This window comes from Mustela erminea, chromosome 17 (genome assembly GCF_009829155.1).
Source record: "Mustela erminea isolate mMusErm1 chromosome 17, mMusErm1.Pri, whole genome shotgun sequence".
NCBI lineage: Eukaryota > Metazoa > Chordata > Mammalia > Carnivora > Mustelidae > Mustela > Mustela erminea.
Genome location: NC_045630.1, coordinates 66,990,457 through 67,003,022, shown reverse-complemented (window position 1 = coordinate 67,003,022; position 12,566 = coordinate 66,990,457). Strand labels below are relative to the sequence as shown.

General features: G+C 50.8%; 1 protein-coding gene across 1 annotated transcript; it reads right to left on the bottom strand.

Moving 5' to 3' along the window:
* Nucleotides 1–805: 805 nt before the first annotated feature.
* Nucleotides 806–4,793, bottom strand: LOC116576439 (olfactory receptor 10C1-like). The gene is made up of 2 exons (XM_032318642.1): nucleotides 4,630–4,793; nucleotides 806–3,650 (listed from the first exon to the last, which is right to left on the bottom strand). The coding sequence occupies exon 2, from the start codon at nucleotides 3,064–3,066 to the stop codon at nucleotides 2,122–2,124; it is 945 nt and encodes a 314-aa protein (XP_032174533.1). The 5' UTR covers nucleotides 3,067–3,650; nucleotides 4,630–4,793; the 3' UTR covers nucleotides 806–2,121.
* Between the last annotated feature and the right edge of the window lie 7,773 nt (nucleotides 4,794–12,566).

Here is a 12,566-nt window from a genome sequence, read left to right as displayed (position 1 = left end):
GCCATTCCTTGGTGCTGCCCCCACAGAGAACAAAGTTGTTTCCATTGCACCTGCCACCACCCCGCACACGGCTGTCCGGGTGAGGAGAGAGGAAAGAGCAGAGCCCGTCCGCAGAGCGGGGTGCTGCCCCTTGCATGTGGGAGGCCACGTGGACTTCACGCAGGCAGGGCGACTCCTCAGGTTGTGCCCGGTGGGCGCTGGACACGGATCAAAAGAAGATGCTTCCTTTGGAATGTGACCTGTTCTACTGGCTTCACACAAAATAAAAATGGGAGCTACATGGGAAACGAAGCATTTTCACAAGAAGAAATTTCCACTGCAGAATGGATTGGGAGATCTCTGAAGTGGTGACAATGTTTATACAGTGCTCAGAGTTCTATGACTGTCCTCGTATTACAGATCAGGAGACGGAGGCACAGGGAAGTTAAGTGCATCGTCGAAGGTCACAGGAAGCAAATGGTAAAATTAATGTTCAAGCCCAGGCAGACGGGTCGTAAAGGAACTCTTTGTTTTGTTTTGTTTTAAAGATTTTATTTATTTATTTGACAGACAGAGATCACAAGTTAGGCAGAGAGGCAGGCAGAGAGAGAGGAGGAAGCAGGCTCCCCGCTGAGCAGAGAGCCTGATGTGGGGTTCGATCCCAGGACCCTGGGATCATGACCTGAGCCGAAGGCAGAGGCTTTAACCCACTGAGCCACTCAGGTGCCCTGGAACTCTTTGTTATAGGATTTCTTTTCTTTTTTTAAAGAAAACAAAAGAAGTCCAAGAGCAGTATTTTTTTTTTTAATTTTTTTTTTTTTTTAATTTTAGGATCTTAGTCAAAAAGCCAGCAAAACTGGGGTTTGGGCCAACACCCCCCCACCCCCCTCTGGATATGTGAATCTCAGGCCCTCCTGTCTCTAGGAAGTGTCACAATCACAGGATCAAAGCTCCCTGGGCAGGAGGGCATGTGAGCAGCCGATGCTGTGGCTCTCATTGGTCAGAGAGGAAGAGGCCACCAGTCTCGTCAAGGTCGTGCCCACCAGAGGGGACCCATCAACTCTCAGACCCGCAGACCTGGGCAGGGTCTATGACTCCTCACAGCCGCTCCAGGAATGTTTCTATCTTCCTCACATAAATGTTGGGGTGATTCTTCCTTCTTCAGGGGGATCTCACAAAGAGGAAAGAAAACATCTGAAAGCAGCTGTCACTGTTCTCCAGCCGAGGGCAGCCGTAACAAAAAGTCACTGGCTTGACTTTTTCAGCAGTAATTTGTATGAAACTGAAAAGGAGAGTGGGTTTTCAAGACCCATTCAGTGCCTGGTCTCCACTGGGGCCGTCTCTCTCCCCAGGCCTCTGACACCATTTGCCACTGGACCAACAATTCACGCATCAGCAAAGTCCCGAAGCTGAGCCCGAGTGTTAGTTCTCCAACTTGGCTCAGCAGAAGACGTGGGTGGGGGTGGGAGGGCAGGGCTGGGAAGAGGGCGCAGAATGGAACCGACTTTCTATTTCGACCGGTTTTCTACTTGGCACGTGTGTGCCTAGCGTACCAGACAGGCAAGGCTCTTTGCTGCTTGGTTTCTCTTTCTGTTTAGAAACACGATGCTCGGTGAGAAGGCAAACAACACCCTCACCGTCCCCACCGCGCTCGTGCCCCAGGGGACAGCAAGCCCTCGCCTCAGGCTCCCAGCCTCGCCCACGGGCCGCCCGCTCTGCCCGTGCTCACCGCCTCACATCGGGGTCAGAGCTTCGGGCCGCTGCTTTCCGCCGTGAATCCCTTCCTCTGGGACACGCTCCCCCTTAGCTTCAGATTGTCTCCCCGCCCCGGGCTGTGCTCTCTCCCCAGGTCAGGGGTTCAGCAAAACCATTTACATTGAGACCCTGTTTTTCCCCCCCTTCTCTTTCGTGGCGTTTTCCCCCCGGGAGACTGGAATGGAATCAGACACATCTCCTTTCCCTCAACATCTTCCACGTCTGATCATCCCGGACTACGTCCTCCTGAGTTGGCCATTGGCTGCATGTTTAACAAATAGACAGATGGATTTGTTCCCCAGTGTTGACTGTCACTCTGACCAGATGACTAAGTGATCAGCTGCTTCCCGCTGTGGCCAGGCAGCGGGGCTGTGACAATAGAGATCCTCAGGGTCCCTCCAACAGAGCCCTGATCCTCTGGGTGACCCTTCTGACAGCCTCCTTCACCTCCTTGTTGCGGAGTGTGTAGATGATGGGGTTGAGGAAAGGGGTGAGAAGGGCATACACCAGGGCTATATGCGAGTCAGTGCCCTTGGAGCGGCTCTCAGGCGGCCCCACATACACCGTGAAAGCAGAGGCATAAAAGAGGGCCACCACGGTCATGTGGGAGGAGCAGGTGGAGAAGGCCTTGGCCCGGCTGGCCGCCGACGGCAGCTTCAGCACAGCCCTCAGGATACCCCCATAGAGTCCTAAAATGAGCACAAAGTTGCAGCCAGTGGCCACACCAATCACTGCTCCGTGGACTCGAGCGTGCCAGCCTGTGTCCACACACGCCAGCCGCATCAGCGGGGCCAGGTCACAAAAGTAGTGGGCCACCTCTTTCCAGCAGAAGGGCAGACTGGCCGTGAGGCCGGCCGGCACCAGTGCCGCGGAGAAGCCGGCCCCCCACGAGCCCCCCGCCAGCCACAACCGCACCTTTCTGCTCATGAGGGCGTGGTAGTGCAGCGGGCGGCAGATGGCCAGGTAGCGGTCCAGTGCCATGACCCCCAGCAGGTAGCACTCGGTCATGCCCAGGGAGTGGAAGACGTACAGCTGGATGAAACACGCGGCGGCCGGGATGGGTGAGCGCCCGTGGAGCCACGTGTGCAGCAGCGTGGGCGCCGTGGTGCTGACGTACCAGAGCTCCAGGAAGGAGAGGACGCTGAGGAAGAAGTACATGGGTGTGGACAGCGCCGCATCTGCCCGCACCAGCACGATGATGAACAAGTTCCCGGCCAGCGTGAGGACGTAGATGCAGAGGGTGCCCAGGAACGCCAGGGGCCGCAGCGTCCTGGGGGCCGCGAAACCAGCAAGAAGGAAACTCGGGGTCCAGGTGCGGTTCAGCGGGTCCATGACTCCTAGGAACTAGAAGCCAAGGCCCCCAGTCCCAGCCCGATCCTTTCCTAATTTATAAGATTGGGTTCTAGAGAGCCAGGCACCTGGATTTTGTATCCATTCCACCATCAGGAAATAGGACACACGGGAAAATTCCTACCTGTATCCTTCCTACACTTTCCAATGAGAAAAGACCAGCAGAACTGGGGTGTGGGAAAGAAAGGAGTCAAATGTGACTGTCAGAGATTCCGGAAGCCCCGCTGGTGCTTATGGACTGTGCCCACAAGCTCTAGAGGGAGAGGTGCGGTAGGACAGAGCTGCGGAGGCTCCGGGAACAGGCCCTGACATCTCGGGTCCATGGTGCCCGGAGGTGGCTCCTTCAGCAGACACGCTGTGTCTTTTGAAAGATGATCTCCGCAGGAGAAATGCAACAGGAATTCTCATGGAGGAAAACCGTGAGGTCAAAAGTCGCAAGCAACAAGTCTTGTGTTATGAAAAGAAGAGGCGTCTCTGAATCGGGGATTCGGCTTTGGTGCGTGCTCTGTCACTGACGGCGACGCACACAGAGCTGAGCAACTTCTCACATATGCTCCACTTCTTCTCTAAAATAAAATTAAAAAGAAAAAAAGTTTGAGCAGATGTTTTCTAAGACTCTTACAACACAGAAACTGTATGGTTCCCTAAAGTCACCGAAAAAGGTTTTTGGGGTGAGGGTTGAGATATGTGACCTACACTAAGGTCCCAGACTTCTCCCACCCCCGACACCCTAATGGTCTCTCCTGGGAAAGGTCAGCGCCCTCCCTTCGTCCTCCGCTTCCGGACGTTCACCTCTGCTGCCCCACCCCTGCCATTACCTGTCTGCTCGGATGACATTAACACTCACAGCCTCCTCCTCAGCATCCTTTCTTCCCCAAGACTCTCCCCTACTTATAGCTCATGTACCCAGACACACGAGTCTCCCTGGGCTCCTTGCTGTGTGCTCCCCGGGGTTGCTGGGTGTGACTGGATCTCCCCCGGGGTTCCTCTGAGGCAGGAAGTTGGGTGCAGGGAGATGAGGCAGATCTTTTCCGTTTCTCAAGCAATTTTTCTCAACTCTGCTCCCTTGGATGTAGGGCTCAGAATCCAGTCTCAGGGACGTTGCCTCGGTGGGCCACTATAAGTCTGTGCGAGTTCCCTGTAGCTTCCTCTGAGGAGAGACAGCCCGCCTCACATAATCCTGTGCACATGTGGACGGTATGAGAAGTGAGTGTCATCTTTCTAAATATTGCCTTGTAAGACTTCTTGATCAGCTTTACTGCCACCAAAGACAAGAGCTGGATGACCCAGGAAGACTTCAGTTTGTCCTCAATTAGTCTTGCCATGGTTTGAGAAAGGTCAATAGCCCCAACAATCCTCTTTGGCTCCCTTCCTGTCCGTGACGACCATGATGACCACCAGCAATGGCTGTCCACGTCCGCTATCTCCCATTCACCGATGCACTCATCATCATGTGCCAAGTGCTGGCCCAGACCACCACCACCACCTCCACCACCCCTGTCACCCCCCTTAGCCCACCACCACCATTACTACTAGGCGGGACACCTATGCGCTCCTGATCCAGCTTCCGGTCATCCCTCTCAGGCTATGGCCGTCAGTATCACCTTCATAAACGTCCTGCAGTCAGCATCTGAACCCTGACCTCAACGGGATACCATACATGTATATGCCCTGGGTGGATATAAAGTCCATATAAATAACAGACAGAAATCATTAACCCATTGGAGAATAACAGATTCTCACTTGTAGATGCAAGTGTGGTTTAACATTTAGGAATCAGAGACACGGGATAAGATCGTAGCAAAACTGAATGGGCCCTCAAGACAATAACCATGAGAGATTTGCACATAGACTACATAGACTTAGAACCAACCATCGTATGTCTTCGGGTCAACCGAGAAAATCTTCCTGCGAGAGCTACAGTAGTTTACTTGGTTTTGACAAATTTACTTTAGAAAACAATGTAACCTCGAGATCAGATGAATCTCTACCAGAGTAAATATTTCTCAGATGGTTGGGCAGTTAGAGGTTCTCATTCAGTCATTTCTAGCCCTGACCCTATGCTCCCTGTCACCGGAACACCTGCCCTTCCTCCGGGATGGACGTTTGGCAATGTTGCTGTATCCCCCACAGTCCCAAACACCAACACCCTGAATTTGCAGCCTCATTTATGGATCTGTGAGATTCTCAGACGGACTTCCCCATGCTCTGTAGTGCCTGATTCTAAAGCTACTGGCTGGGCAATGGAGTATATTATATTGACTGCATTTGCCTTCAGAAAGCAATCCATGAGACACGCACGTGCGTTTATAAGAAGCGTATACACAAACCCAGATCTATGCAATGATTTGTGCTAAAGATTTGGCAGTGATTAAGTTAAAAGTAGCAAGAAGAAAGATATGAAAGTTGGAGTGTTCCAAGTGTACGCTTTCCTTGGCTAAGGAAGACACTTGTTTTCTCCAGGTCATCCTCCCCGAGCCGGCTGTGCTCACCTAACATTTGTTCTGTATTAGCAGCAGAGCAAGACCAGGAGGTACCTCCTGATGCCTCCATCAAGCATTTACAGTGTAGCAAAAGGGAACAATGTAGCCACTGAGGACTGGGCCAGGGTGTTAAGTGAAGAAAGTAAGATTTCCAAAGTGTCAACATTTTACAATATGACTGTTAATATTTGAAGAGGAAAAAAAACCTATGTATGGGAAGCAGTCCGAAATAAGAGATGAGTAATTGTTTAAAAACAATTGTATAAGAGAGTTTTCATTTTTATTCAACTAAATATCCTGTATTATGGACATATTTATATATAATATTGTTCTTCATGGGGGAAAAAAAGGGATCCAAAGGTTAAAAAAAGGTGTTATAAAAGTAGCTTAAATGGTATGAGGAGAGGGAAAACCACAGTGATTCTGTTCTTCATGAATTAAATGTTTTTATTAAGTGTTTTTTTTTATTTTCCACACTATTAAGAAAAGTATGAGATGTATAAAATACAATCTCTTTCCCCAAGATGCTTAATTTGGAATGAGTAAGACACACCCCAGAATAGGCATTTATAAAACAACAGGGGCACTTCAATGTATGAAGAGATATTCAACCTGACTCATAGTAAGATTCATACAAATTTAAATACATTGAGGTGCTTTCCTCACCTTCAGATTGACAAAGATTCAGAAGCTGAAACACACCCTTTGCCGGCGGGGCTGCGGGGAAACATTCTGGTGAATTGCTCATAGGAGGACAGAAAAGCTTGATCCATTTGGAGGAAAATCTCGCAATCCTCAGGCTCACTGCACATCCTCTCTTCTATCCCCCCAATGAGTCGCATGGATGTGTGGCTTCTGACTTCTTTCCGCCTCATAGCGGAAGGAAAAAAGCAGTATTTGTAAGATGCAATGAGGTGCACAGAAAGGCTGCCTGCTGACCCATGCACATGGCCCAGGGGCCTGATTTCCCGGGGCTCTCGCTTCCCGCTCAAAGGGAGAGGTGCAGGGAGAGGAGTCAGCCTCTCCCCTCGTGTCTGCATCTGGCAGGAAGCCCTGCTCTAGGGACGACCAGAATGGAAAGACCTTGAAAAGCCCATGAATTACGTGGGAGGGTGAATCCAGCACACTGCACTGAGGTCCAAGGGAGGAATGATTGCTGGTGGGGTTGGGAAGGGGACCTCCTCCCCGTCCTCCTCACTAGGTCTTCAGGAAGTCTAATCACTCATTCATTCCTTTTTCATTTACTGTCAATGGACAGACACATAGGCTGCATATGACGAGTCGGGTGGATGTGGACTTGCCCGAGTTGTTAGGTCAGCACGTCTGTCCCCACGGCGGGACAATCTCTGCGGCTCACCGTGCAGTACTAAAGTAGGACACGAACATTCACCGGGGGTGTTTTTGGCCTGCCACCGAGGAGTGCCCTGACCCGCGAGCTCCCCTCAGTAAGAGATTCTGAGAGCGCACAGTGCAGGCAAAGATAAGGACCCCAGAGCCATGCATTAGAGCAAAAGGTTAATTTTGTTAGGGTAGGGAGGAACCCACAGGAGGCTCCAGGGCGATTTTGGAAACCTAGACCCACAGAAGATGCTTGATTTGGAGTCTTACCAATTCACTGACCCACACGTGATGGCCATGAGAGGTTCATGCAAAACGGGGCTCACTCGGGGAGAGGAATTCCCACAGCAGAAACCTATGTGGCCAATCTGAAATAATAATGACCATCTCGCATGTAGGGTTTATTAGTCTATATGCTTTCCAGGTATAAAATAATGGAGCCCTCACAAGGTTTACTTAAGTAAGATTCCACTGTGGTGGAATTTTCATTTTCCAGATGGGATTGAGTGTCTCGTGCAAGGTCATGGAACAAGAAACTGGTAGAGATCATGATTGATTGAATCAGGAATCCGGGCTTCAAAGGCCCTTCTGGAACCACCCCATTGCCCTGCCTCGGGGATAGTAAGGTGCTTTGTTATTTATGGAACACCTGTGCACTGTTGGGAGAGCTCAGGGTTAGGCCCCTTGTATGTGTTGTTTCCTTTAATCCTTGTAGAACTGTGTGGAGATCATTATACAGACGTATAACATGAGAGAACGGGTGTTTGCGAGGGGTTATGTGTTTTACGGGCATAGAGGTGGCAAACTGGGGTTCAGACCAGTACCTCCCCGCCTCTGTCCTGGACATGCAGATCTCAGGCCCTGCTTTCTCTAGGAAGTATCACAATCACAGAATCAAAGCTCCCTGGGCAGGAGGGAATGAGCAGCCTTACGCTGACGAGGCCACGGGTGTCACCAAGGTCAAACCTGCTGGAGTGGACCAGGACCTGGGGTTGGGTCCATGTCTCTCCAGCTCTAGGACTCTTTGTTAATTTTTTAAATTTTTACAGAAAAACAATTAAAAACAATTTTATGAGGACCGAGACCTGTCTCTGCCGTGCCGCAGTCCTGTCTTTGTCACCAACAAGACATGCATCCTCAGGAAGGCGGGTCACCTCCTGGGCCCGCAGTTCACTGGTCTGAAGAGCGAGAAGACAGGACTCTATGACCTCAGAGGAGGGGAAACGAGTGAGGGGTCGGAGAGAAGAGCGGGGGGTCAGGAGTGGCCGGGCCTTCCGGTCCCCACTTCTACTTTCTCCTGAGTTTGTTTTCTACTTTGTGCATATCTGCTTCATATATTATGGTTCTAATACTGTTTGTTTGTTTGAAAACATGGGACCAGATGATTTCCTGGGTGTCCTGGCTGACTCTCCAAGAGGGTCTGCTTCTTGCTAGGCGAGGCTACAATTGCTGAACGGACACGAAGAAGGAACGAGCATCCCCGGGCCTGGTGCCTGCCCACCTGTGGGGGACTCTGGCCAGGGTGCGTCCTGAACGGTGAGACAATGCAGCGTCCCCATCAGAACAAATCCAGATGCCTCAGGCATTGGGGTCCAGGAACCAAGGGCTGGATGATAGTCTAACTGGATTAAAAACTCCTACTGGCAGGGGGCCGGCAAGGATGGGAGGCAGGCAGGTCTGAGACCCTGACACAGTAGTGACTCTTTCATTTCTGCCATGCCTGGCATGGAACCTGGGTGCATTAAGAGACCAAGGATGAGTTTTTTCAGCCGATCCGGAGCCACAGGTCAGGGCAGGTGGAACCGCAGTAACTCAGAGCTCCAGTATTTTCTGAATCTATTGCCTTTAATTGTGTCTCCAAGTGACCCCCTGCTTGTGTGCTTTCCTGTCCGTCCATTCTGGGCTGTCCCTCCATTCTGGGCTGTCCCTCATCGGGGAACCCACCTCCTTCCTACCTGTATCGGTCCTTCACCTCAAATCTGCTCCCCCCCCCGACCTGGGCATGAGTACCAGATCCATCCTTTTCCTAGACTAGTCTTGGAACATTCTGAGCCTCAGTTTCCCTAGTGTAAGTGTATATACCACTTCAGTGTACTCTCAAATCATATTTCTGCTGACCCTACTAATGTGTTGGTGGTAGCCATAAGGGTATTGAATAAAATTACTGATGGCTGGTCTGAAGGGGCTGAAAGATCTGGCAACTTTGAGTGTCATTTCACGTGACTTTCCTTCACAAGGGCTACAAACCCCCCCTCACTTGCGTAGTCAGTGTCCCTTCTGGGTAAAGTCCCAGAGCCCTGGACCTCTGCTTGCTACGTGGGGAGTCAGCGCGTGTCCTGTCCTGCCTTGCTTGGTGCAGAGGCACTCCTGAGACGGGGGAATGTGTGGTGGACAGTACAGAGCTGAGAGTGTCCTTCTGGGTGGGGGTGGGCAGCCTAGAAAACGTCCAAGGATGGAGTGATGATCTAACTTAGTTAAAAATCCCTCGGACGGCGAGGATGGGGGGGCAGGGCAGGGTCCGAGACCTCTGATACACCGAGTCTTCTGTTTCTGTTGTGTGTAACACAGAGCCTGGGTGCATGGAGAGACTCCCAGCTCACACCTAGCAGAGATGGTGCTGCCAGTCTCTGAACAGCATGTCCAAAACAAGCCTTAGCTGGTACCCTGGTCCCCAGTGGATCTCAGACAGTAGGACTGAACTGTCATATCCTTAACCAGATCAGGCTTTGCTTCCACTCCACATGGGTCAAACAAAGGCACCTTGGACCTAACACTGAACCTTCATGCCACACAGAGCCTGTCTGAAGGACCTGGATAACCTAGATTTCTCGTAAGGAAGCAGGACGGCCAGACCCATGCAGCCAAGGAATCCCTCCCGCAAAACTTTTCTTCTGAGCAGCTCAGGGGACAGAGAAAGGCACTAACAAGTTTGCTAATGAGAAGGCAAACAAGCTGCTTAATTAAGCTGGGCAAGCGAGAGGGTGAGGCAAGGGTACTGCTCCCAGGGGCTCTGCCTGCTTAATGAGGCACAGTCTCAACTTTGGTAATTATCAGCATGAGGTCTGCAGAGACCTCCCCCTGCCTGAGTTGGGGAGCAGGCACTTCGGGGAGCCCCTGTCTCCTCTGCTTGCCTCCCTCATTTTGTACTAATTGGGAACATGGGAACGCAGACCAGGATGCCAAGGAAGCAGCTGTAGTACACCGAACTTCTTAGAGTCCCTTCCCCAGGCCCCGTCAGGAGACAGCAGGGTCCCAGTGTCCTCGGAGCCACTATCTGTTCCCTGTGCTCACGGGAGGCGCTGTGGGTGTGCAGGGCTGGGGGCCAATAGGCCTGAGTATGAATCTAGGCTCTGCCACCAACTAACAGACTCAGAGTCAGTCTAACACTTTCCCTGACCCCTATTTTTGTAGTACTGAAATACAGAAATTGGATTTTGTGAGTTCCATGATTTCTTTGAACTCTAATTTTTTGAACTATGATAAATAATGCGTTTTTCATTCTGGTACTCAGGAAAACAGCATCAAGGATCTAGAGTAGTAGACTAACTTATGCCTTAAAAAAAAAAAAAATTCTTGAGACTGAAGGAAGTGAGGGAACAGGAACAGCTCGACAGACCACGGTGTGCCCAGCCCCCACAAAGAGGGGCATACACCATCTGAGTTCCAACAAGAGAAGGTGCTGCCACATTGTTTGTTCTTTCAGATTATTTTTTTAAACTCTCATTTCCTTTTTAAGAAAAAAAAAAAAAAAGATCATTTCCTTCTAGAAAAAAATAATAAAGTGGGTTCTGATCACCTGCCTGTCCGCACATCCCTGTTTGTCTGCGTCTGTCTATCCACACGTACAGGGCGCTGTGTCTCCTGGCCGCCAGGGCTGTCAGCGGCGAGTTGGCGCATCAGTCAGAAAACCTGGCATCTGAATTCCCCTTCCACAAATCGGCAGTTAGGGGACGTAGTGCAGTTTAGCTAAGCCCTTCCTGCCCTGTTTTCAGAACTGAGAATGCGAATCGTATCGACTTCTCAGGTGACTGCAAGAATTGAGCTAATTCCTGCTGGCACGGAGTGAGTGGTTCAAGAATAAAATCTACCTTTGCGGATGGCTGTTGTGATCCGTTACAGGGACGCCCCTAATTCCAAACAGAACCAGAGCGATGACCCCAGTCCATGGAAAGGCTCAAGAAAGGGCATAACCCCGATCAAGCTGTAGGTCTGTGGAGTCCCCATGTCCCTTCAGAAGCCCTGTGACCACGTCCGCACTAATTAGAAGTGGTCACTTAGGACGCTGAGCCAGACCGTTCCCTTCAAGGATCTGAACTCCTTCTGACAAGGGGCAAAGCACACCAGAGATCCCATCTAGAAGGGAGGGAGTTCTCAGCTGAGCCGAACCAGCCTTCACGAGTTACCGGGAGGAACCGAGGGACCCGGGAAAGGAACCTGCCCAATGCCTGGTACAGGAGAGACGTTTAGTTAATGAAAGTCCCTGTCTTCTTCCCTTTTAGAAGTGCCCCGGCTGCTGAAACCCCCCCAACATGGGGTCACTCATCCTCTTGCCCACGGGGCTTTCTACCAGCTTCAGTCCTCCTGTGTGTTCTGGTGCAGAAACTGCTTCCGCTGCCTTTAAGCACCGTAACACACCCTTTTTCATTTTTTAAATAGACTTTATTTTTTATGGCCTTTTTAGATTCACAACAAAACTGAGCAAAAATTACAGAGCTCCCCTCTCCCTGCTGCCCCCACACGTGCCCTGCTCCCCCTGCCCTCAACATGCAGTACCAAAGGGTCCATTCACAACCACGGATGAGCCCATACTGACTGATGCACCGTTACCACCCAACGTCCGCAGCCGCGTGGGGCTTCGGTCTGGGGGCTGCACGTTCCATGGGTTTGGACAAAGGTGTGATGGCATGTGTCCTTTTTGGTGTCACCCTGTCTAGTTTCCCTGCCCTCGGAGCCCTGATTTCCACCGCTTTCTCCCCTACTCCCTGACAACCACACTTGTTCCTGTGGCCACCCGTTCGCCTTTTCCAGAATGCCGCATAGTTGGAATTACTCCATTTGGGGACTTTTCACATTGGCTTCTCTTACTTAATAATGTGCAGTTAAGGGACCTCCATGTCTCTTCATGGCTTGAAGCTTGTTTCTTTGCAGCGTTGAATAATGGTCCAAATGTCTGTGTGATGTGGGTTTGGATTAAGACAAGTGGGCTTCCTTCGTTTTTGTAGATGACCTCAAAACATTCTCCTGCATTAGCTTTGGGAAAGGCTCGTCCTTCTAGCAGACCAGGTGGTGGGTTACCACAATACCGTCGGCTGATTGCTGTCATTTACTTGACATCTCAGGGGTATGGAACTCCAGAGTGTACCCACTGTGGAAAGCACTGCAGAGCAAAGGGTCTGTCGGGCCCCCTAACCTTCCAAAAGCTCTGTGCTCTTCCAGACTTTCTGAGGCTTTACTAATAAGCCCATCACCCATTTGTACTGGCTAGGGCAGAAAGCACGCATACCATGATTTTAATCACTGGGGTAATGCAGCCTAGTCCAAAGGCAGTAGTGTCCAGCCCCTTTCATAAATTTGAGTCAGGACGTATATTTATAATGAACTTCTATCTCTGTGAAGCTTCAGGTTTGCCAATTATTAAAAACTGGGTGAACGCTTAGGAAC